We start from the raw sequence: 25,788 nt of genomic DNA, 5'->3' as shown, positions 1-25,788 counted from the left end.
GGGGGAAATGAGTTAATGTGTATTAATGTGATGCCTGCTCTGGTAACAGGACCTGAAAAAGGGCTTCCAGATGTGAGGCACTGAGCTCAGAGAGTCCAATATGGAGAAATAAGACGGTGAGCATAAACTCACTTAGGTAAGATTAAAGTATCTGATAACCTGCTCTGTTAAGCATTTTGACTCCTGGGTGCCTGGCCAAACAAGTACTAGCAAGAAACGCACCTCTGTTCCTATTGATTATAATCAGTGTCCAGACACCTCTTGCTACTGACTGCCCCCTCCCCTTTAATAATCTGAATTTAAGAAGACCGATGTACCAGTTTGGCATACTAATCCCTTCTGGTGTTCGTATACACTGTGGCCCTTTTCTGCAAGTGGTGCTGCAGCTGGAGATAGGATTACAATGAATTTCCTGTTTGCAGACCTGCTGACATTGTGGGCGATTTTCCTTCAGTAAAAGAGGCCATGGGGGGAAGGGGAAGGATGGGGAAGCGGTAGTGGCTGCATACAGACTTGGAATACGGCAAAGGAATCCCGGTGAAAACTGCTGCTTACTTTCATAGAGAAAATCCTTTCCACCAAGATCTTTTTTTAAAAAAACAACAACAACTTTGTTTTCTGTGTTGTGAGCAAAAGCATGGCATTTCTTTTAGCACTTAGGTACAGAGGGAATCTGCTAGGGGGTTAAAGGTAAAGGGGAGCCATGACCATAAGGTTCAGTCGCGGACGACTCAGGTTGCGGCGCTCATCTCACTTTACTGGCCGAGGGAGCCGGTGTACAGCTTCTGGGTCATGTGGCCAGCATGACTAAGCCGCTTCTGGCGAACCAGAGCAGCGCACAGAAACACCGTTTACCTTCCCGCCAGAGCGGTACCTATTTATCTACTTGCACTTTGATGTGCTTTCGAATTGCTAGGTTGGCAGGAGCAGGGACCGAGCAACGGGAGCTCACCCCGTCGCAGGGATTACCATGCCTCATTTACAGGGCTGACACCTTTTAACTGCCATCTTCATGTGCCTTCAAAAGCTGAACGGTGGCGTGCAGAAATTCAGCAGGTGAAGCTTTCCCTATCTCAGAAGGGCAGTGGCAGGGAGTCATTGTCTGTCATGCAACTGTTTAAAACCGTAAGAACCCTGCTTTCCCACCAATAATAATAATAATTATTGTTTATTAAATTTGCAATGACCCATCTTTTAAGATTTCACAGAAAGCTGCTCATGGGAGCTGCTTCCTTATGCGGTAAAGGGGATACTAGCCCATTTCATCATTGGCTAGCCTCTCCTGTTCTCTTAGAATGGCAATGGCACCTGCCTGAGAGGTACTGGAACTGAGTTCCGGTGATTTCTGGCTGGAAAGAAGCCCCGCATGCCAGGCTTATTGCATCAGCATCTCTAAGAACAGGGGCTCAAAGAAACTCCCAAGGACCACTTTTCTCCTTTTACTGACCTAAGAGGACTCGTTGCTATGCTAGCCGGAGAAAAACATGTTTGTTACAGTTTCAGCTCAGGGCTTTTTAAAAACCCATCCTGTTAAGTTGTTTGTTTGTTTTTCCTCTCATGTGCCCCATGGCTTCTCTGTACCATGACAGGCCTCTCTAAATCTCTCCCTGGTCATCTTCTATCCCTTTCTCTCTGCTCCAGGGTTGGGAATTTTCTTTAGCCCAAGGTCCAGATTCTCTAGCAGGTAACTTTCTGGGGGCCAGTTGCCAACGATGAGCGTGGAAACAGATATGGCCTTTGTACAGTAGGCTGCAGTCCAGCCATTCAAACAAACAGAGGGTTCAGCACAAAATGCAAGAGGACTTGGTACAGTTCAAGGGCACCTTCCAGGCAGGCAAAAGACCTTGAAGATGTGGAGGTGGGCCTTGAGGAGAACCCTGAGGGTCAAAGAAGCCACCTTAGGCTACTGTGCTCATGATACCCCACCCCTTCTCTACTCCATAGCAATTGTCTCTCTGCACCAGGGCATAATCTATTCTCCTTGTTGGTTCTACACCATCATCTTTTAGTTACCTCCTTTATCTGTTGGTGTGTCAAGAAGTCTTCCAATTCTTATTCCCCCTCCCCCATTCTCTCCACTCTCATCTCCTTGCAAACTGTCCTCCATTCACTGCAGTTTTAATGCTTGTTCCATTTCTGTTTCTCCTCCCCACCCAGTCCATTTCTCTCCTCTTGGTTGCCAAGTGATCTGGAAGCAGCCCACCAGACTTTCAGAGTAGAAGTCTCAGGCGCCACCTACAACTAGGGACCCTCAAGGATTTCATTTGCTCCATACTTTCAAGCGCTGCAACCCAATTCGCGCTCTCTGTACTGTTGTGTCAGCTAGGATGCAGCTATCCTTCTGTTTTTGCGCTCACTCGGTTTTTGTGATGCAGGTAAAAAAAAAAGTTCCAAAATGGTTTGTTTTCTTGAAAAAAAACACACATTAAAAATAGTTTGGGGTGAGGCGTTGTTGTTTTTTTAAGTCACAGATTGAAGTGGAAACAGGGCTTATGAATAAACATATGTAAACTGAGATGGACTGGCAAGAGACTGATCTGCCTATCCCTAGGCTCAAAAGTCCAGTGCCAACTCCACCCTACAAATAGGATTCCGGGAAGCAATTTAGATGGAACGATGCAGGCATTATTCTATCCCTCCTCCCCATTTTTTATGGGCTAGGGTGGTTCCTTGTTCTCACAAAGAAATGGGGAAGTCCCTAAAGCAATGAGTGTTTGGAAATTCTGCAGGGAGTTCTTGAATAGACACAATTATTTATTTATTTTACATTGAGGAAGCCTACTTTAGAAGCATCTTCAACAAAGCCCAATCATCACCTAACACAGTGGTTTTCAAATCTTCTCTCTTTAGTGAATATTGACTTGCCTGCTGCAGAATTCTTCAGCATCCATCACAGCACCCCCAGTGTGCTGTGATAAAGTGGCTCTGAGAGTACTACATTCAGTTCATGCAGACTCTGGTCAGGCCTGTTGCACCTTACCATTGTGCAAGGGGAAATCTAGAACACATCCCACGACACTTCCAGCTGCACACTACAGAAGATGGGCAAATCTCTCTCAATGATTTGTGTCTGCCATTACAGAGCTGCTCATTTGAGTAGTGTTATGCATCTAATAGGGATGCGGGTGGCGCTGTGGGTTAAATCACAGAGCCTAGGACTTGCCGATCAGAAGGTCGGCAGTTCAAATCCCCATGACGGGGTGAGCTCCCGTTGCTCGGTCCCTGCTCCTGCCAACCTAGCATGTCAAAGTGCAAGTAGATAAATAGGTACTGCTCGGGCGGGAAGGTAAACGGCATTTCCGGGCGCTGCTCTGGTTCGCCAGAAGTGGCTTAGTCATGCTGGCCACGTGACCCAGAAGCTGTAAGCCAGCTCCCTCGGCCAATAAAGTGAGATGAGCGCCGCAACCTCAGAGTCGGTCATGACTGGACCTAATGGTCAGGGATCCCTTTACCTTTTTATGCATCTAATAACATATTACTGCTGTATGTGTGATATACATTCCCATTAGGCAGAGGATAAACTAATACAACATAACCTAAATAGTTCATATATTTTGATAAGTGGAAGATGAGATTAAAACAAAAAGTGAGTGTGCAAAGCTGCAAAAGGAGTCTCTTATATAACTAACATTTTCTCACTGATGGGCTGCTGGAGGGAAGATTTAGCTCGAGGGCAGAGTTAATTCAGTGTCAGCCTGATAGGATCTCGTTTTTAAAATTCCAGTTCAGATGAATGCTGCAATGATTTATGCCCCACGGAGTCATTAAAATGTGCTGTGTGAGTGGGTGACAAAGTACGCACTCTGTGGTTTTACTAAAAATTGCAACACAGCTGCTTCCGGCCCATTAGAGAGGTAAATGTTTTCTTTTCTTCTTTTTTTGAGGGGGAAGGGGTTTGGATAATTTCAGCCCATGAGCGCGTACACAGTTTTTGAACATCTGGGCAAAGTCAAACAATTTAAAATGGCATATAACTGAAACGGTGTCTGTGCAGTCTGCAAGCTGCAGGGACTGTCTGGGAGGACGCAGGGTGGTCTGGCGTTCAAGATCCTGTATTCTCAGAGCATAGATGCGATCTCTGCAGGGTTTCCCTTGCTACTTTGACAGCCAGACATATTTTCAGAAATGGGCCTGCTCAGGATCTTTTCTGCTCCCTTAAATACAGTCCTTTCTCTCCTTTCCAAGTCTGGAATTAATTCAGGTGTCAATGCAATACATCAGCTCAGGGGAAAGAGCCAGGTAAGCACCCCAAAGCCATCAATAGTGAATCTGTGACCCTCCAAGTGATGCTACTGGACTTTGGGATGCGGGTGGTGCTGTGGTCTAAACACCTGAGCCTCTTGGGCTTGCTGGTCAGAAGGTTGGCGGTTCAAATCCCCGCAACAGGATGAGCTCCTGTTGCTCTGTCACAGCTCTTGCCAACCTAGCAGTTTGAAAGCACACCAGTGCAATTAGATAAATAGGTAGCACTGTGATAGGAAGGTAAACAGCGTTTCAGTGCACTCTGGTTTCCATCACGGTGTTCCGTTGCACCAGAAGCGGTTTAGTCATGCTAGCCACACGAGCTGGAAAGCTGTCTGTGGACAAACGCCTAAAAGTAAGATGAGCGCTGCAACCCCATAGTCGCCTTTGACTGGACTTAACCGTCCAGGGGTCCTTTACCTTTTACCTTTACTGGACTACACGTCCAATCAGTGCTGGCCACTAGACATGCCAGATGGAGCTGATGGGAATTAAGAATCCATGAACATCGGAAGGGCCACAGATCCCCTATCCCTGCCATAGACCCTTTCCTCCATAATCACATGGAAACACTCCTAGGACTTACCGTGGGACCTCAAGCCACATCACCCAGGAAGGAGACCATTCGCTTGGGCTAGACGAGTTCAAACTGGCATCGAGCAATGAGAGGTCATCGCCATCCTCCAAGGTCTCGCAGTCTTTCATTTCTAATGCTTTGAGGACAACAGATGAGGAGATGTTTTTCAAAAGGGCTACAGCCTCTCCACGGCTCACACCTGTCAGATCAATTCCATTAACATTGAGCAGAATATCACCTGGTAGGCAGGAAATGAAGGGGGAAAACACCTGTTAGCAGTTAATAAAATACACTTTTGTCATTCAAAGCTGTACCTCTAAACTTAGGAGTGGCCAACTAACAGCTGGGAGGTCAGAGCAGTTTTTCCTGCCTTTTATAAAATATGTTGTTGAGGTCAGTTGTGTGTGGGGGGGGAGGTTTTTCCTTGTTTTGAGTTTGCTCTACCCCAAACTCCATTCTAAGAACAGATGCCAATGGGGAACTTAATGTGTTTTGGTACAGTACCCATAGATGGGTTGTTGTTGCCTACAGGTTTGGAAGATCTGGATTCAAATTCCAGTTCAACAAGAGGTAGCGTTTGGTATGTTACTAACTTTACTTCAGTTTCTATCTGACTGCTTCTAGCTACCTTCATGTAATCAGGATGATAGAAAAACCAACACTTTCCGGACTTTCTTCCCAGAGGATACAGCATTCAAATGTTACAATTCCATGTATGTAAGCCAGATAATTACATAGGAAACATGATGATGAATACACAATTGTAAGAAAGCTTCCATTGTCTCCCAAGACAGACGGATGCCAACCAACCAACCAACCAACCACCTTGTGCACAGAGAGAAAGCCATTTCTTGCACTTTAAGCAACCCAATTTTGTGAACAAAAGGCTGCTTAAAGCATGTTAGAAGCTACCTAATTCATGATTAAGCCATTTTGAGAATGATGTGGAATGCTAAAACTTTTGAAAACTGAAACCAAATTTGGAAGTGGGTAGTACTCTGAAATACAAGACACCAGTCTTATGAACACCTCCTTGTGGCATCTGGAATAAATTACAAGTGAATTTCTTCTCTGGTTCCAATTTATATTCAACTGCTTTAAACAGTGGCTCCCTTTTGGACCTACATATATAGTTGCTGATCACAGAGCTTGAGTTTTAACAAATAGGTTAGATCAAATTCAGGACTGGAATTATTATTTTTTTATTGGTATTCACTAATAAAGTGACTGGGAGACCAGCTCATTATCATTTTCGTTCCTATATCCTACCTTTCTTGCAATAAGCTTGGAGTATACATAGTGGTTCTCTCACTTTATCCTTAACAACCTTGTGAGTTGGGTTAGGTTGAGAGAGAGATATATACATACAAAACATTTGTGATACTTGGCAGCTTTCATAATACTTATTCCAGTAATTCTGAAAATATTTCCATTTCCTATGAAACACATCTGGCCATTATCTGGTTCTCTCTGAGTCAAATAAGACTGTGCACCCATCTCAGTAACTGTGGGTGGTGAGTCAGAGTCCTGTTTCTTTTTACAACAATCAACATATTTTCTTATTAAGTCCTTATCTGAACAATACTAAATTATTATACGGTTGAATTTCAGCAAGAAATTAATTTATGAACAGATTTCCTCGGTCAAGATGGTGACCAGAATTCCTTAAAACTGCCTATCTGGTAATATGTGTGCCGAAAGTCAGCACTATTTGGTGTTATGTTAGAAATTGTATTTAGTCTTTGGGGGGGGGGTCAAAAATCACAGTAAAAGTGACAATATCCCCAGATTTAACATTACCAGGGCATCATGGACAGTGGGAACTGTACTACAAGGTAACTGAGAACCAGGCCTAACTAAATGCAAGCGCAGAGTTGCGGTTACAGTTCACAAAGACATACTCATCTCAAAAGTGTGCTCTGAATTCCTTTAGTCTCACCTGTTTTGATCCTGCCATCTCTGCTGATGACTCCGCCTGGTTCAACACTTATAACATAGATAGGCAAATCCCATTCCCTGTGGGAGAAGGCACCACCCGACACAGTCATCCCCAGAGACTCTGCGTTGTTTTTCCGGACGACCACCACCTTTTCATGACAGGTGACCGCATGGAGGCCAGTCTGTGGGGCACAAAGGGCAAACATGAGCAGAGGACATGGACAAAGCTTTTGGATGGTATGATCGTGATCAGCTACTTCATAACATGGTTCACCATAATCTGATGGCCTTTATGATCAGAGTCAATGGTCCATCTAGTCCAGCATCGTGTTCTCAAGGTCACCAACGAGATGCCTGTGGGGAAACTCTCAGCACAATGGTACTCTCTCCTCAGTTTCCAACAACTGATATTCAGAAGCAGCGCTGCCTTCATCAGTAGAGGTATACATAAGTCGACTGATGCATTGTTTGATCCAAAGCATTTTCTTTTTTAAAAAATGAAACACTCTAACTTGCAAGGAAGTAATGGTTAAGCCATAACACTGGACATCTGACCCACTTTTCCTTTAATGTTTGAGATTAAATTTCTCCACATGAACAAGATTGTGAGAAGAACATTCCCTGTGAATGCGCAGAGGCGCACATTCAGCAGTTGTTTACCTGACAGTATCTTTTCATACCACTATGAGATACAAAAAATGGTTGCAAATTATATTTGTATACAGCCATTCTGCAGAGTGTTTTTTTCTATAGAAACTCTGGGAAGCACATGTCTTAAGGATGAACATGTAAAGAATGCCTGGTGGCAGGTTTCCAGGTGTGTTATTGGTTCCTCTGATCACCTGTACATGTGAGTTCCTGCATTATTGGACAGATTGGCTCCACTTGAAATTGGCAGAATAGTGAAGTTTTGGTGATTTCTGCCCATACACTGCTTTATTCTGGCTATATCCAGGAAATTCCAGATGTATGGCAACTCTAGAAAAGCCTCCTCCAACCTGGTGCCCTCTAGATGTTGACTACAACTCCCATGATCCTTGACCACTGGCCATGTTGGCTGGGACTGATGAGGCTTATAACACAAAATCTGGTTGGGAAAAGCTAATATATAAGATCTGTTTTTGGCAATCTAGGACCTCCTTAAATTCTGAAATGTACTCCAAGATCCTTTGCAGATTCAAGATAGCTAGGTTCCAGGAATAATTCTAGGAGTTCCTTCAGGAACTTCACTGTGACAGTGCCAAACTCTGATGCATCTAGCAAAGCCTCTAGAATTGTCTTGTGTCCTGATGGATGCTGGTGTGTCCCCTAGATCAATCCCAGGCAGAACTGCAAAATTGCACTTTTCCTGGACTGCAATTCAGTGGCATCTCACGGCTTAAAGCGTATATGAAAATGTAAGCAGTGGGATGTGCCTCTATTTGACAAAAGAGCAGCTTACTTGTAAATGAATTTTGCATATACCTCAAAGGGCATCCAACTGGATCATATCTTGAGTACATCTCTTGTTTTAAAAATTTAAATAAAGTGTTCTGTTTTCATAAATCAGTTCATCTGAAAAGAATCTCATTTCCAGTCTTGTGATCAGAAATTCTCCTCACTGGCAAGTATTCATTTTTGAGAGGAAATACCTTTTTCATAAGTCAGGGCTGCTTCTCACTTTGTACCCAAAGTATGAAAATTATATGCTTCCTCTGACTCACACATCACTAATGTTGCAGCTATTGCAGGCTGTTTACACACTGTTCTATGAAATAAAATTATGTAAACCCAATTAAGGTTAAAGGTGATGTCCAGAATAGGAATGGGAGCTAAATTTGGTTTTGTTCACATTTTAATGGAAACCTACCTAATTCATACTTTCTGAAACAATATGTGAACCAAAACACAGCTAGCCTTCAAGACGTACACTTCTCCAAATTTTTCAATGCAGTTCTCCCACCAAATAATGTGCGCAAAAAATCATAATTAGTTAAAATGCCATACAAGTGTGTTTAGGGGTAAATGTTTGCAAAATATGTAAATCAGGCAAAATTGTGTACAAAAATGAGTACATTAGGACTTTAAGAAAGATCACCAACTGATATGGAAATGTGATAAACTGAACCTAAACCTGGAAATGTGAGAAACTCAGGGAAACTGAAATGGATAGATTTGTCTACCCCAGATCAGAAATCAAGTTGTCACCTACTGCATTTTGTCGTGATGAAAATTCTGCCACGAGTTTTTCCAAAGCTTTTTTTTCAACATGACTTACTGTAAACATAAAGCAACTTGTGGAGTCTCGGCTGAGGAAAAGTAGGACAGCAGGGGAGATAAGGATGAAAGGAAAGGAAAGGTTTTATTTTAATAAACACCACACCAAACTTTGGCTTTCTTACCAATAACCAACTCAGCCAGTCGAAAGGCAATGTTTAGCAATGGCAGTGTTCAGCGTGTTCTTTCCTAAACAAGTGCTTTCTCTTCGTGATTTTGACATTACCTTGGGCGCCCCTCTGACAAGGGGAGCACAACAGCTTGCCTGGTTTTTAATATTTACTGTAAGATAAATATTTACAGCAGATTATCTCTCACTCGGTGTCCTGGCGGTTGTCTCACAGGCAATGGCCACAGCTGGATGTACCATTTTAATTACCTGAAGGCTGAAGCTGATCCTTCAGCTACAGGGTTTTATGTCCCTCAGTGTAAAGGGCAAAGTCTTTGAAGGCTGGAAGATAATGTATTTATAAGCAAAACACAGCCATTTCAGCCTACTAAGAATAGTAGGTGGTATTTTAAACCCTGGTTTGACTTTATGTACAAGCTCCAACTAATCTCAAAGAAAACACAATTCAACTTGCATTTCGCCAGGGACATAACTGTAGGCCAGCCTGGGGTGAGGGAGTGAGAGGCTGTTCAGGCTATTAACTGACAAATTCCAGTAAGGCCAAGCCTGCCAAGCATAAAGAGGCGAAGCAACCTTCCTCAACAGTATCATAAGGCAGAAACTGATAACGGAATAGTACAGAAAGACTTTTTAAACTGTTGGCAGTAGTGCAGCCAGGAGGTAGGTGGGCTATCATTTGGACTCCACTTCAGGCAACAAAAATTCTTGGCCTGGAAGTGAATCCAAAGCTAAGGGCTTGTCCACACTTCAGCTTCTTCAACAGGTTTTTCGTTTCCCGCTTTCCCCCAGAAAACCTGCTGTTTACAAACATAAATCTGCAGAAAACCTAATTGACATTTGTTATGAATCAGCAGTAAACAGTGGGTTTTCCCGGAGAAAGCAGAAGGGCAAACGAAAAGCCTCTCAGACCCAAATCTAGAAAACACGGGGCCTGCAGAAGTGTGGCTGAGCCCTAAACCACCCCACAGTTCTTGCTGCATTGGGTCTTGTTGTGATCTCACCAAGCTCCCATGCCAGATCCAATTTCGTTAAAGTAAATGTTGAGGAAGCTTTATTTTCCCATCGAGCTGTGCTACTCACTCAAATGGGATAAGGGGTTGAGGGGGAAGCACCTAACCAATTCAGACAGACTTCTCCCTCACAGCTGTGCCTGGGACCCTGGACTGCTAGAATGTCCTGAATCCTTAAGACTGGAGAATTCCAGAATTCCCAATGCAGAGAAAGCTGGTCATTGCCAAAACCCAGTAAAACCAATGTGACAAATACAGAGGCACACATAGGGTCCCTTGTACCCTTGGCAAGGAGCTATATCAGCGCACGCACACACACATCCAAAACATCACTTTACTGCAATAGCCACATTAATGTGCCAAAAGTACTCGAAGCCTTTGGAGGCAAGAAGGAAGGGCGAAAAAACTGCATGCCTTTGTGCTGTGGTGCAAGAAGGATAGGATGTTTCTCCCATGTTTGATCTCGCCTTGACAGTGGCAGTGTGTTGACACACACACACATACAACATATACTCCATACAGTTCCCCTTTCTCCTATGACTCAGCTCCAGGCTCTTGTCTAAATTCATGACCTTACGCAGATAACTGGAGACAGATTTCTGGGGTGATTTTTGCTCGTCTCCCGGGGTCTGTTTTTACCTTTGGAGATGTGTGCAACTTTCTTTGGATTGGGGATATAATCTTTGAGTTTTATATTTTATTTTGGGTGTACAAAAGGCGATTCCACCTTTAGAGATTAATACATGGGGAGTCCATATTTTTCTCCTCCTTTCAAATTCATTGCTTCTTTGTATCCCACCTAATTTATCTATTAAGCTCCTTGGGACTGGCCAAACACAAACAGCTATTCTGTAAAGTGCCACGTATAATGTGGCTCTGGCTGTAATATCTATCAAAAGGATTGGCAAAGGGTTAACTAGAGAAAGGTTAAAAGGCCAGTGCATATTTTTAGTCTTTGGAAAAGATTATTGGTACATGTCAACAATCTCAAAAAAGAAGAAGAAGAAAGGAAAAGAATGCCACAAAGAAAATCTGGAACAGAATAGCTTTAGATAAAAGGAGATGTGGCAATTGGTTTAAATTGCAGAAGGGAAACGTATAGCTGATATTAGGAAACAGCTTTAAGAAAAGACTGATGGAATTAGTTTGGAAAGCATAAAAACATAGTGCTAGATAATTCTTAGGGTTGCTCTTCTTACTATATGAGGACAAGGAGTATCACATCTTCTTGCCTGCTCCCCCTCCGTAACATAAAAGTGTATGATCATTCTCAACAGGCAAAATACACTCCAAATTGCTGCTAATGATGTCCGATGCTTCATTTCTTAATAGTGCCTCACAACTTCCCCAAAGCTTGGTGCTGGACAACTCAGTGTTTACAATTGGCACTGGCTTCAGAGCCAGCCTATTTCCACATGGAGGCAGGCAGGATGTCATGGTTTTCTTTGCCAAAAGGGATGGCTGAGCCCTTTTATAATAACAAATGATGTTGAAGGTTGGAGTTTATTCTTGGCACTGGATATTAGAAACTTGAAAGCAATATCAAGCCCACATTTACATCTGTGTCCTTGGAAATGTCGAAGCGGAGAGTCAGCTCTCGAAGAAAAAAGAAATGAGGGGGGGTGGGGTTTTTAAAATCAAATTATCCTAGAGAGAGTAGAATGTTTTAAGTGTGTCGGCAGAATATACAATAAAATCCAATTTGGAGGTGGTGAAATTTGACTGTGCAATCTCTCCCCCCCCCCCAATCAAAATATCGAAATAAAGTAACTAGATTGAAGCGTGAGTGTGGTGGCATTTTGAGCTAGAAGCCTGAAGGCTCTCCAAAACTCAACAAAATCAGTTTATAATTACATTTTGGGTGAGGATGAGGATAGTTAATATACATAGATGCTAAATTTAGCTCCTCAGGCAGAAAACAACTTGCAATATAGCAACTTTAAGCTCTGACTGTGTAAAGAAAACCACTCTCCCCCCCCCCCACACAGTGATTCCCTTGAGCAATTTCAGCTGCAAACAGGACACATCAGAGGAGATCAGATTTTATTTGTTTAATTTTTAAAAATATATATTTTAAGGTTGCCTTTAAGGGCAAAGGCTTACGCTTTCTTAGAGCAACAGAAAGTAAATGATGTTAAGAAGCAAAGTTTAATTTATTTCAGGATCAGCTAATTTGGAACTGCAGCCAATGACGAACTGGGAAGAATGTGCTACAGACATGAGACTGTCTCCCTTGCAGGTTCCAAAAGCCAGATACCAACACCCTGATGGGCCCACTTTAGGGTAGCAGTGTTTTGGGCAGCAACACCCACAACCACATGCCCACCGAAACTTGAAAGACTGACTAGTAAAATCTAATGGCTCCCTTCTGCGATTGGATTGAAGACTTATACAACTTGCAACATATGAATAACTTGCATATAAATGCAGACTTGCCATGGACAAATTCAATGATATATAGGGAATCCATTCTTACAAATACTGTAATAGGTTAAGATCTGGTAAATTACAATAACAACTTTGTGAAGTATAGAGTTTGGAGTTCTCCCCTCCTCCCCCTTTTACTTTCCCTTCTACACAAGTGCTGTTTCTCTTTTTCTCTATCTCTCTTTTATTTACGTCTCACCATGTTTAGTGCACGTATAATTATGTACTTTTAAACTTTCAATAATTAAAAAAAAACACAAACCAGATCCAGTGTTGACACTGGACAACCTGCAGGAATCCTGGAGAATCTGAAATGAATTGTTGAAATGTATAAACCTGAAAATCATAAATAATTTATTTTTTAAAAAGAATCTGAAATGATACACTTACAAGGATCCAGGAGGACAAATGTGGAAATGGGAGAGATCAGATATTATCTTCCAGATTCCAAAAGAAACTTAAAAAATCAATTTAATATTGTGTTTTAGATTGTTGTAGCCCAGCCTCGGACAGCAAGGTAAACAATGGTATGACATTAAATTAATAATTCTGAAATCTCAGAAACGGTTGTTGGTTTTTTCAATTTGACAAACCTGGCTCTCTCTCACCCTTCTCTCACTCCCCCTCTCTCCTGAAATTCAACATCCTTCTCACACTGGGCATGCAGGATCCTTCCTCTTGCTGGGTCAGACCATTGGTTCATCTACTAGAGCAGAGCTTTCCAAACTTTCTATGTTGGTGACACACTTTTTAGATGTGCATCACTTCTCCAACACAGTAATTCAATTTTACTAGCAAACCGGAGGTTGAACTAACCCAGTGATGGCCAAACCTGGCCCTCCAGCTGTTTTGGGACTACAATTCCCATCATCCCTGACAACTGGTCCTGTTAGCTAGGGATGATGGGAGTTGTAGTCCCCAAACAGCTGGAGGGCCAAGTTTGGCCATCACCGAACTAACCCCTTTCCAACCTCAGGAGGAGCGCAGGGAGCATTCACGCGACACACCTACACACTGCAGCTGACACACTAATGTGTCGCGACACAGAGTTTGGAAAGCTAGAGTGTTGTCCCAACAGCAGGGACGGGGAACCATTGGCTTCCAGATCTTGTGAAACAAGCTGACTCCAACATAATGTGTTCAAATAAGTTATCTTTCATGTCAGCCCACTCCTTTGCTCAAGAAGCTGCTTGGCTTTGTTTTGGCTCAGCTTCACCTTGGATGATATTATATATATATATATATATATATATATATATATATATATAGGCTGTTTTAGACCAATAAAAATGTCAGCTTCCTTTTGCTACAGAAAGGTGAAAAACCAAGGAAGTCACAAGGTAATAGCACAAAAGAGCTGACGCACAGAGGACAAGGGGTGTTCTCACGAATTACAGTGGTACCTAGGGTTACAGACACTTCTGGTTACCAGAAATAGTACCTCGATTTAAGAGCTTTGCTTCAGGATGAGAACAAAAATTGTGCTGCAGTGGCACAGCGGCAGCGGGAGGTCCCATTAGCTAAAGTGGTATCTCAGGTTACGAACAGTTTCAGGTTAAGAACGGACCTCCGGAACGAATTAAGTTCTTAACCCGAGGTACCACTATATAGGGAAAGGGAGCAGGAATGAAGTCCACTGCATGTGGCTTTCCTTTCTAGCGAACTCAAAAACAAGGCAAACAAGAGTAACGTTCCCCAAAGCAGCCTTCTGAAATGGTGACCTCTATTGAAGAGGTCAAAAAGGAGGCAAGCACAGCCTATCAGCTTGTCATTGTGTGGTCACTAAGTTGACGTTGCTGACACATGGAGCAAAGAGAGCAACAAAACTTGCTGAAAGGGTATTTTATTTGAATGATCTCAGTCCTCCCCCGGTTCCTAGGGTCCAAAGAACACTGTCTTCACCTGAAGAGGCAGTGTGCAATGACAAATGCGACAGAGCTGGTATTCTACTTAATTAGAAGACTTGTCCCTCTGCTCTTTCACCAGTGAGGCTCTCAGAGCAGCTTACAGGAGATTATAATCAAATAAAACAAAGAAGCAGCAAAGCAGATGAAATTCTAGCAGAAAGCTGCCTTAAAACAGATGCCTAAAAGGTGTAGGGAAATAAAAAGGTGTTCACTTTGGGGGAACCAAAAAGGAAAACGATGGGGACAAGGAAGGTCTACAGATGGCATACCACAACTGAGAAGTCCCTTTTTCAAAGAGTCACTGGTGGTAGAAGGACCAAATAGAGACAAACCTGACCTCTTCCAACAGAGGAGCAGCAGCTGCAGGGGGCTTTCCTCCCCAGGCAGAAAACAACAACACTCAGCTCAATACTCCAGTTACTCTGGAACTGCAGAAGCAAGGAAAAGGCCACACTGGCCTCATTGCTCTGCCAGTCTGCTAACACCAGGAACAGAAGATCAGCCTGGCTCAAACTACATATAAATGCTCTTAGTTCATGTCATGTTCATGTCATGACTTGAAGAACCAAAAACTCTCTTTCCCTGCACCTCCCTTGTGTGTCTTAAGTTTGTACGTGTGATACCAGGCTTCTATATTATCATCACCATCATCATCATCTCCGATAACTGCCTGAAAAGTAGGACTAAAATATAGCAAAGAAATACCTTCCTATGTGTACAAGTTCGCAATCTTATGGTATCTGGCTATCAAGCAGTTTAGACCTTTAAACTTTAGAGCAACCTCTTTGAATTGTGCTCAGAAATGGACTGGGAGCCAGTGGATTTGTTTCATGTTTTCACATGAAACTGCCCAGCTACTAATATCTTCCTCGGATGCCTTTCTTCTGGTTTCCCTGCTTTCATTGGTGAGCAGTGGTGGCTGGCATCCATTGGAGCTTGTAGGGTGGAAGGCAGGGAGCCCAACAGTAGGTGGCGACATAGCCGAAGACAGGCAGAGCCAACTACGGTAATTCTAGTTTTGTCCCAATCTGCCTCTCTGCTGAGTTCTGCAAGGGCGGCACTGAGGCTGAGGAAGAGGAGACTGATAGGTTATGCGGCCCCCAAAATTGGTTGTAAGTAAGAAGGTGGAGGTTGGCAAAGGGCAGACTGGGATTGGTGGGGCAGGCAGCAACACTTCCTTGGTCCTCTGGTGTCCTGAGTTTGGAACCTGCTCCATAATGAGGGTCAGCTGACAACATGTGATGTCATTTCAGTGCCAGGTTATGACATTTCATTTGCCCAAGCCTTTCATGTGCTGAATTTTTAAGTTGACATTTTAATCTAGCCTATTGCTCTTTTCCCCAGCTACAGTTTCTGTGATCTTTTATATAGTTGTAAATTTTATACTTTTACCCTTAACTGTTCTGGCAGATTTCTAAAAAGAGATTAAAAATAAATAAATACGAGGCTAGGCTATTTAAATTCTAAGTGTAATTGTCACAACTTTCTTACCTGCCCTTAACCGTAAGGTACCAGGAAGGGTTATAACAATAAACAAATACACAATTCCACCAGTATGCCAGTTCCACCCCTTGCTTGTGTCACTGTGGCAGCAGCTTGAATAAAGGAAGATATAGTATAAAAGGACTCGTAGGACTTCAGTGAAACTGCTGGCGTTCATGGACAGAAAACGAGAAAGAGAGGAAACGAAACTCTCCCTCAGGATGCTAAGTATCCTTACCTCTGTTTGTCAAACCTGAGGTATGAGTAATGGAAGCCCTGCTCCCTTATGAGGACTGACTTTATTGTCCTGCATCCAAAGTCATAAGTTACACACTGAAAAAAGGAGTTTGTTTAAAAATAGCCCCTCATGCTTCCTATTTGAGGATTTAGTAAATCACAGCAGTGGCCTCCTATGGATGCTGCGAGGCAGGCAAGAAACTGGCAGCATGTTGAAACTCCACCCTCACATCCCTCTCTTGATAGCAGTTAACCCCAAAATTGAGTGACAGGATGACAGTCCTCCTATTAATCTTTTACCAGATGGTAGGAATCTCTGAAGCAACGGCTTTGGCCTTCACGCTCTCCTCCAGATGGAGAAAGTGGAGATAAGCTTCTCTTTGTTGTTGTTTATTAACGTACATTATGTTTTTGCTGGAAAGCACAGTTGCAAATAGAATACGCGAGGGACACATGCATATAAAACTTTTTGTGCCCTAGTTTTCTTTCAACTTCCTCCTTCTCACCCCCTGCACTCTCTCTGCCATCCATTCACAAGACAGCAGCACTTCCCAGGGTATAAACAAAGAGGATCAAGGTTTCTGTGTTTACACAGCAAAGCTAAAATGTGCTCATTTCAGTGATACTGTCCAGAGAGGATACTTAGAAACATTAACACATTAGTCAGGGTTCCAGACACCCTCTTTCCCCCGCCCCCTCCACAGAAGAAACCACAATGTGGGGAATGAGTACTAGGCCTCACCTTGTTAGGATTGTTCCTCAGAGAGGGGAAGAGCTGGTGGCTACCATTGTAATCCCATCCAGCCTCCTGCAAGATATCAGGAGTCTGTTGCCTGGTTTGCCGAGACACAGTGAAGTGAACTCGCTTCTGACTAGCCTGCGTACGGATAGAAGAGAAACAAATCCAGCTTGTTAATCAGTTGCAAAAGCAAATCTTTCAGGACTGGGAGAATGCAAATGTCTTTAAATGATTTTATGAATATGACTCCTTATAGTCCATCATACCACTTCTATGTATTTCTCACTGTAGACAGATCTATCAAACAATTCATAATATCAAGTAATCAGTGGCCTATTTAATTATTTAAAGTCTTTTTTGCATTGTGGGTTGTTGTTTTTTACTAATTGGACAGAGGATGGTTTTTATTTTATTTTTGATTCCCTCCCCCTCTTTCTTTTTCCTTTCTCCTCCTGTGATGAGGCTGCATTTTTTAATGTTTTAATGTTGTATTTTAATCTTGTTTTTAAGTTGTATTCATTCAACTTGTTTTTATTATTGCTTGTTAGCTGCCCTGAGCCCGGCCTTGGCTGGGGAGGGCGGGGTATAAATAAAATTTATTATTATTATTATTATTAACTTACATCTCTTTTTTTGTCAGACTTTTGCTGCCAAAAAAAGGTGGGACAAGCAAGCAAAAATAAAAATTAATGGGGGGGGGGGTGAAGAAGAAGAAAAGACTGGTGCCCCCTTGTTGGAAATATAGAAAAGCAAAATGCAACTCCTGGTCAATACAACACAAAAGGCAGAAGTTATATGTAACATTCTGCCCTGCGTTTGGATCTGCATCCATTCATTTGTATTATTAATACAAACCCACCCACAATTCTATCCTGGGCTTTTATGGCATGCCATTGTACAGGAATATCGGCATCTGAACTTTAAATCCACATAGTCACAGTATTGTCTTGTAACTAAAAACAGATGTCTGAAAAAGATTTAGATTAAAGCCATAGGCATGATATGAAACTAAACCAGCTGGTGGTGTAATAACTAATTAATACACAGATCTATTCTATATGAAATAATATGAAATGTATTATAAAGTCAGATGGAGATAAATCTATGGTTTACCTCATGAACTGCTTATTTACAAGTAGTTGCAAATGTGATGAACTGCTTGTACGTGGTGGTTGAAGTGCAGTTGGAATGACAGAAGTTCAAATAAAGCATTTCTCTGAAATCTCATGGTTCTTTCTATATCACGGGTCTGAGTGAGAATTATTGGGGCTGAACTTGAAAAACTGAGAGGTGACATGATAGCTCTTCATATATTTGAAAATGGCTATCACATGGATAATGGAGCAAACTTGTTTTTTGCTATTGCAGAGGGTGGGACCCAAACCGATGGATTCAAATTACAGGAAAGGCGATTCTGATAAATATTAGGAAGAACTTTCTGACAATAAGATCTGTTCAACAGTGGAATGGACTACCTCAGAAGGGGAGGTAGGGGGCTATTATGCCCCCTTTGCAGATAAAGATAATGGCCCAAATCAAGAGGAATTTAGTCATGTGTAAGCCTCATTGAAATTGCATGGCCACTTACTTATGTCCCGTTAATTTCAATCAGTGGTGGAATCACTAACAGCCTTAGGATTTGGATCAATGCTGTGACTAAGTCAACTCCCAATCTTGCTCAAGATGACCATAACTAAATCTCTTTGAAACCAACAGAGCAAGTTAATCATGATTAACTCAAGTCCCATTGCTTTCATTAGAATTAGGCTGAATCTGTCAGTTTTGGTCTCTCATTCGTTTAATATTAAGTACAGTTTTTCCGCATTTCTCCATCAGTTTGCTTCTCCCCACCCCCTTTAAGTAAGAAAATGTAAGGGCTTCAACTGCATTATTAAACATTTCTGTGGATTCTTTCAAGTTCAGTGGGTGCACATGCACACACACGGGCTCTTTCTGCTTACAAAGCACTCTTGATCTTTTCATAAATCTAAGGATAATTTGAAATACTAGCCTCTAGTAGGGTCTTCCCTTTGATGCACATGCACACGCACATCAACACACGCACACACACACACACACACACACACACTGGTATCTTGGTTCTCAAACTCAATCCATTCTGGAAGTCCGTTCAGCTTCCCAAAGGTTTAAAAACCAAGGCGCGGCTTCTGATTGGCTGATTGCCCCGGAAACAATGCCGACAGCCGAAACGGATGTTTGGCTTCCAAAAAACGTTCACAAACCAGAACACTTACTTCTGGGTTTGTGGCATTCGGGAGCCGATTTGTTCATCATTAAGCCGTTCGGGAACCAAGGCACCATGGAGACTGGGTCATTTTTACCACCATAAAGCCAAACTGCTATGTTTGGCTTCAGAACATAACAAGAGTATCCTGATCCTAACAGTGGCTAACTAAATGCCCATGAGAAGCCCTTTGGACATGAGGGCAACTGCCCTCTTCCCCAATATAATTTCCCAGCAACTGGCAATCAAAGACATACTGGCTCAGTTCTTGGAGGAGACTATACAGCCCATATGATTAGTAGCTATTGATAGCCATGTCTCCCATGACTTTCTTTAGCCCTTTTTAAAAGCCATCTAAGCTTGTGGTCCATCTGCACATTTTGCGACTTGCTTCCACGAACCGGTGGACCTAGCTAAAACTTCAAACCTGCTATCATCATACATCTATGTACTAACAGGCCAGAATCTCAGATGACGTGACCCACCTACACAATAAAGAGCAGGCTGGAAGCACTTTTGTAAAAATAAAATTCCACATTGCTAATTCAGGAATGATTTGTAAAGCTTTAGGAATACATCTCACTGAATGAGATTAGTAATGTGTTCGTTCTAATGAAATATTGTCACAATACTCCACAGGAATTAGAGGTCCCTTTGATGACATTTAGTAAATCATCTCCACTTTCCCACCAATATTAGCAAATGGATTGCACTTAGGGAGCATAGTTAACTTGGCAAGAGTGGAAGTGGAACAGCTTTCTCTTGCTAAGTGTACAGTTCTTGTCTTGAAGTATCATCGCTTATCAGATATGCTCAGAAATGGCGAGGAAGTTGTTGAGTCAAACCTGTATCAGCTGGGCTGCACTTTCTGGACTTCCGTATCGAAGATCGTGCCCGTTAATTGCCAAAACCCTGTCATTCTCCTGAAGCTGCCCGTCGCGGGCAGCAACGCCTCCTTCCAGCAAGTTGAAAACAAACACCCCAGTTTCATCAGCCTTGCGGACCAGCTTGATGCCCAGCTGCTCATCCGGGCTGCTTTTGTTCAGAACCACATGAAAACTGTCGTCCCTGTTGCAGGGAATGTCCAGAGAAAGTCCATTGTTTCGGCATCGGTACCTCTGCTCTCTGAGTACGGTGAGCCGGAGGACTTGGCAAGGTTGCCTCAGGACCGACAAGGCGTAGCTGTGCGGCACATTTCTGATGTCTATGCCATTTACCTGGAAGACAGAACCACAAACCAGTAAGGTTTTTTTTTAATAAAAAGGCTATCTAATTGGAACTGGCACTGCCAGACAGAAAGACCTACTTGTACAGATGTCTTCCTGTTATAGCGACATGTGGCATTTGCCTCCCTCAAAAGAAGCCAAGTTTTCATTATATAATATCCTTTCCCCACAAGGACAGCACACACTGTACTGTTTTCTTCCTCTCCTGCTGATTATCTCCAGACATAATAGCTATTTTTCAATTTTATTACTGTTCCTCCTCAGGCTCCAATATCCTCTTGCCTATCTCAGTTTCGAGTCCAGCAGCTTCTCCTTTTCCAGTGCTGCCATTCCCCACTAACCCTGCCTTCTCTCCCACTCTAGTATTTATCTGTTGCCTCAATGATACGTGGACTATAATTGAAACACGCCGCCCTCGATTTCTGAACGATAAAAGAATATGGATACTGTTCACGGTCCACATCTTCACTAAACAGTATAAATAGTGGGACTGAAGGAGAGCGCAGGCAGAAAACCCAAGTTTTAAATACTTAGGAAATTGCATATGTTTGAAATGGCCGTCAGCCATTTTATACCAACGTTTCATTGGGGTTCACATTGTTTGTTTTCACAGGAGATTTAATCCTATCTCTGCTAATACTTCTAGCACTTAAATTTGCTATAAGGGAAATAAATCAAGCAACGGTTTAGAGATGCATTTTTATGCAGTTGACCTGCTGATTCGAGTCCCTGTGGAAAATACATTCTTTCTCCAGCAACTTGACTTAGCCTTCTCTCAGAAAATGAGAACTGAGTACAGAACAGCAAATTTCTGCTATAAAGTCGGAAGTAGGGCTGGATGCATCCTTCAGCAAAATAAGCCATAGAGAAGGGAACCTACCAAATTGGGAGCTTTCTCCATGGTGAAAAGCACCATTCATCTTCTATTTAGCTCAGTACACTGTGAGTGCTCCTAAGAGTAGTTAAGCATTGCCCCATCTGGAGAAAAAGTATTTGCAGCAGCACCAGGGAGTTGTTTCCTCAGCACTGCTTCAGTTAAGGTGACCACATGTAAAGGGGGGGGGGCGTTTCTGTTAATACAGTGGTGGTCAACCATTTTGGCAAGCATACCACAAGTCAAGTCCGAAATATGAGAGACTGATGAAGAGCTGGATTTAGGCCTACTGAGTCCACGATCCAACAAAAAGCATACTAAATAAAAATAACTCTGCCTTAACTAGGTGAAGGATTGCTGTTGAAACTCATTGGTTTGACTTCAAAATGAATCCACACCAGTAAATAGAAAGATGCTGCTCTTCCTTATGTCTTCTTCCTGTCACCCCCTTCCTCTTCTGTGCAGGCAAAGAATGTTGTTTGCCATGCCCTCAAGCTGAATTAGGAACCTTTACACATAGCTGTCAACTTACAGATTTGAAAATAAGGGACCAGCAGCCTCAGAAATAAGGGATCAGCAGCCAAAATAAGGGATTTTCCAGGCACAGGTATGTTCAACTTCTGAGCCCCTCTGAGCCAAAGGCAGAAAGCCCAGCGAGTGGCCAAATGAAGCCTCATCAATAAGGGACAGCAGCGGGACATGGTGCTGGGATAAGGGACTGTCCCGCCAAATAAGGGGCACTGGACAGCTATGCCTTTACATAAAAGATGTGTCTCTACGTATGCTAGTAAAGTCTCCTCACATTTGCATCCACCTCCATTAAGAGTGTACCTTTAGTATCATGTCCCCTGGCAGCAACCTTCCATCCCTGGCAATGATTCCATCTCGGTAGATGTGCTGTATGATGATGTGAACCAATGGCGTTTCGCTGCCTCCCACAATCCTAATGGCAAGGCTTTCGTTGGGATCACTGCGGCTGATCTTAATGCAGGTAATTTCACCATCTGGGATGAGGTGGTATAGCCTTGGGAAGACTGAAAACACACCGAGAACAGGTCTTTATTCAGAATACGGATCTCTGGTTTTTGCTTCTTTTTTTTTTAAACAAATCTAGCCATAGAACATGGAGCTTTGCACAGTTGACCCAACTAGGCATTAACAGATCTGCTGCATGTTAAAAGGGGTAAGAGATTACATCCATTCGGTTCATGGTGCAAGAAGGATTTTTTCCCCCTAAGCCAAAATAATGCATGCTAATCTTCATCTTTTTAAAATCAGTTGTTGTCTCGGACATCTCTCCTTACATAAAGCAACTTCCTCTGTCAGCCTAATGATTCCATAGTACACAGCACAACAATGCTATGCAGAGGACACAAATATACAAGAAAATTTCAGCAGTATGCTTTAGAGAACCCAGTTCTGTGATCACATTCTGGTAAAAGCCCTTCTCTGGCTGTGCATACAATACCCTTAAAGCACATTCAAAACACGTTCTCTATCTCTCAAGAAATTATGGGCACTGTTACTTTACCCTTCACAGAGTTAAAAATTTCCAGCAATCCCTAACACAGTGAGGCACAGCTAATGAGAACAGGTACAGAGTACAAGGAATACTGAAAGTTAGGAGAAACAGCTGGACAACAGATGTATACGAGTCTGAAGTATTAGCAGGAACAGTCTGAAGGGATTTTTGCCACTCTAGGAGAAGCATCCCTCATGCAAGCTGCCTATATCCCCATTATCTCCTGAGATACTGCAGTGAATACTGAGGTACATTCTGAGTATTTGTGGAAACAAGTCACATCATAGGGAGTGCAATATCTCAGACTTGCAAACTACATCTAGTATACTGGGACACTTCTTGAATTGGGTCATCCCAGGTGCTTCAGGTCTTGCTGTATGATAAAACTGGCCTTCTGCATCTATCTGAACCCAGTTCAAAGAAAATATCTCACTTTAATGTTGCCATATTAAATCCTTTATTGTTCCAAGGCTAGAGGAAGGCCTCAATGACAGAATCCAGTACTACCACCAAAATGCAATGTGAAACCTTGAATTTCACAGAAAACTGTCTAGCAGCTAGCTGAAACAAAATCACTTACTGAAGATTCACCCTCACCCATTCCTTTCCCCTATTCAAAGTGCTGAAAATCAGGCGACGGTTCTTACGCCATCAGTATTCTACCCAAGTTTCAATTGCAAAATTCAGCGACAAAACCTAGATCATTGAAGCACAGTCGATCCTCATTTTCCCTCTGAAAGAATTCTGGTCTTTGTAGTTTACGCCTCAGAGATTTATAATTTTCAATGATCCTTCACAAACTAGAATGCCCAGAATTCTTTGAGGGAAAGAATGCATTTCAAATCTATAGGTTGTTTCACATTGCCAACAGCAGTGTTATGTGTATTAACAAGGGCAAGTACAGCTCCAGTTATTATGTCATAATAAACACTCAGATTTCGTATTTCCCTTATCTACCACTGCTAGTTGTTTCATCTGGGGTTTTCCAGAGTGGACACTCAACAGAAAGTCGCAGGCAATCCCAGTTTCCCTGTGTTGGTGCTGACCTTTAAAGCCCTAAATGGCCTCAGTCCTGTATACCTGAAGGAGCCTCTCCACCCCCATCGTTCACCCAGACACTGAGGTCCAGCTCCGAGGGCCTTCTGGCAGTTCCCTCACTGTGAGGTGAGGTGCCTGCCCTGTGGAACACCCTCCCATCAGATGTCAAAGAAATAAACAACTATCCTATCCCATCGGAAGGCAGCCCTGTTTAGGGAAGTTTTTACTGTTTAATGCTGTATTGTGTTTTTAATATTCAATTGGGTGCCGCCCAGCGTGGCTGGGGAAACTCAGCCAGATGGGCAGGTTAATAATAATAATAATAATAATAATAATAATAATAATAATAATAATTATAATTATAATTATAATTATAATTATAATTATAATTATTCCCAATGAATGTACCTCTACTGCAAATGTTTATCAACACAAGTCTGACACACTCACACCTTGACTTTGTAAGTATTGTCATGTAAGGGAGGCTGGTTCTTCTAAGTTTGAGGTAGCCTGAGGAGATGTGGTCCCTCATATGTCAGCAAAGCCTGCCCATGGCCTTATTTGGCAGTCAGAAGCAGCTCTTCAATCAGCACCGGGTGTCAAGCCAGTATTTTAATTTCCCAAAGTGCCCTGAAGCACTACTACACTGGGGAAATTAAAATGGAGGGAAATTAACAGGGTGTCTCACCCCACCCACTGCTGATCAGAGGTCTCAGGGAAGGCATTGGCAATGGGCCCTGCTGGAACAGAGAGGCCTGCCAGCTGCCCAAGGATACCACCACATTCTGATGACCTACAAGTGCAAATCAGCTCTAACATTCAAAGGAAGGCGTTTCCATAACTAGTTAAACTGAAAACTACCAGCAATAATTAACTCCATTATAGTAATAGTGGCATTTGGATGCAAACATATGCTGATATTGCCAACTAGATCAAGTGTCTCCATTTCTTACCTACTGACAGAAATGGGCTTCATTCTAAATGCCATTCCCAAGAGCCTTGTTTTCCTTTCTCTGGTGTTCTAATTCTTCTTGTTAGCTACTTTTCATCCCATTTTGAAAAGCCTTCCAGTTAAAGGAAAATCCTAACCATCGCATACCTTGCTTTGTCCCCTCAAACTTCCATCTCTTACATAGCGATGAACTGCCAAACCTAGAGAGAAGTATACTTTCTGTCTTGCTTTTGCCGATTCTGCTTCGTGATTTTGCTGCGTGCGTTTGTGGGGCGGGGTGCACTGGATCTGTCAATAATAATAAACATCATCTCCATGCAGAAATATCTGGTGTACTGCTTTCCTGAAGAATAAGATGTCAAGTCCTTACTTCAGGGAACACCTCTACAGAAAGAAAACTTGTGCGCTGCAATTAATTCATGGTTTAAAAGCATGGCTAAGACACCCTTCTTGGTTTCTGTTAACAATATTCCAAATTCAGGAGATTGTGAAACAGCGGGCAGGAAAGAATGGAACTACCAACCCAAAAGCCAGGTCTAAAAGTTATAACCTGCATTGACATAATTGTTACTGACACATTTGTCTCAACAAGATGTATTGATGTTGTATTTCCTACAATTTATTTTACGGAGGCAGCGAAAACACTTTGCACATATTCTTTACTAAAGTGTATTCTTTGAACAATTTTGCCTTTTTAATATCTACTACTTAAAAAAAACAATTACTGGTCACATGATACATTTATCTTTTCAAAAATAGTTTGGGTAGAATTACTTAGGTGTGATTGCTTCCAAGTTAAAAATACCTCCTTGAATTTAAGATCCTACTTAGTTGGATAACATTTCCCTTTTCTCTGCTCCTCTTTCTGCTTTGTACAGGCAACCTAAATCAATGACTTATCTTAAACAGTCGAAATCCCACCAGATTTCTTTTGTTATCTAGCTATTTATGCTCTGCTTATCACCAACTCATCTGTCAGCTCCACT

The 25,788-nt window shown here is 42.4% G+C and overlaps 1 protein-coding gene across 8 annotated transcripts in view; it reads right to left on the bottom strand.

Moving 5' to 3' along the window:
* LNX1 (ligand of numb-protein X 1) overlaps nt 1-25,788 on the bottom strand; it is a 128,274-nt gene that overhangs the window by 6,160 nt on the left and 96,326 nt on the right. For 6 of the 8 annotated variants that reach the window (XM_081875728.1, XM_081875729.1, XM_081875730.1 and 3 more), the window contains 6 exons: nt 24,950-25,090; nt 22,122-22,324; nt 20,036-20,407; nt 16,949-17,083; nt 6,759-6,939; nt 4,829-5,057 (listed from right to left, as the gene is read on the bottom strand). In XM_081875728.1, coding sequence (XP_081731854.1) covers nt 4,829-5,057; nt 6,759-6,939; nt 16,949-17,083; nt 20,036-20,407; nt 22,122-22,324; nt 24,950-25,090 — 1,261 coding nt within the window. The remainder of the gene's footprint in view (nt 1-4,828; nt 5,058-6,758; nt 6,940-16,948; nt 17,084-20,035; nt 20,408-22,121; nt 22,325-24,949; nt 25,091-25,788) is intronic. The other 2 variants (XM_081875732.1, XM_081875734.1) reach the window with 1 other exon arrangement.

The sequence above is a fragment of the Podarcis erhardii genome, assembly GCF_964252035.2.
Source record: "Podarcis erhardii genome assembly, chromosome: 9".
In the NCBI taxonomy this organism is placed as follows: domain Eukaryota; kingdom Metazoa; phylum Chordata; class Lepidosauria; order Squamata; family Lacertidae; genus Podarcis; species Podarcis erhardii.
The sequence above is the reverse complement of the archived record's forward strand: the minus strand, read 5'-3'. Positions and strand labels throughout refer to the sequence as shown.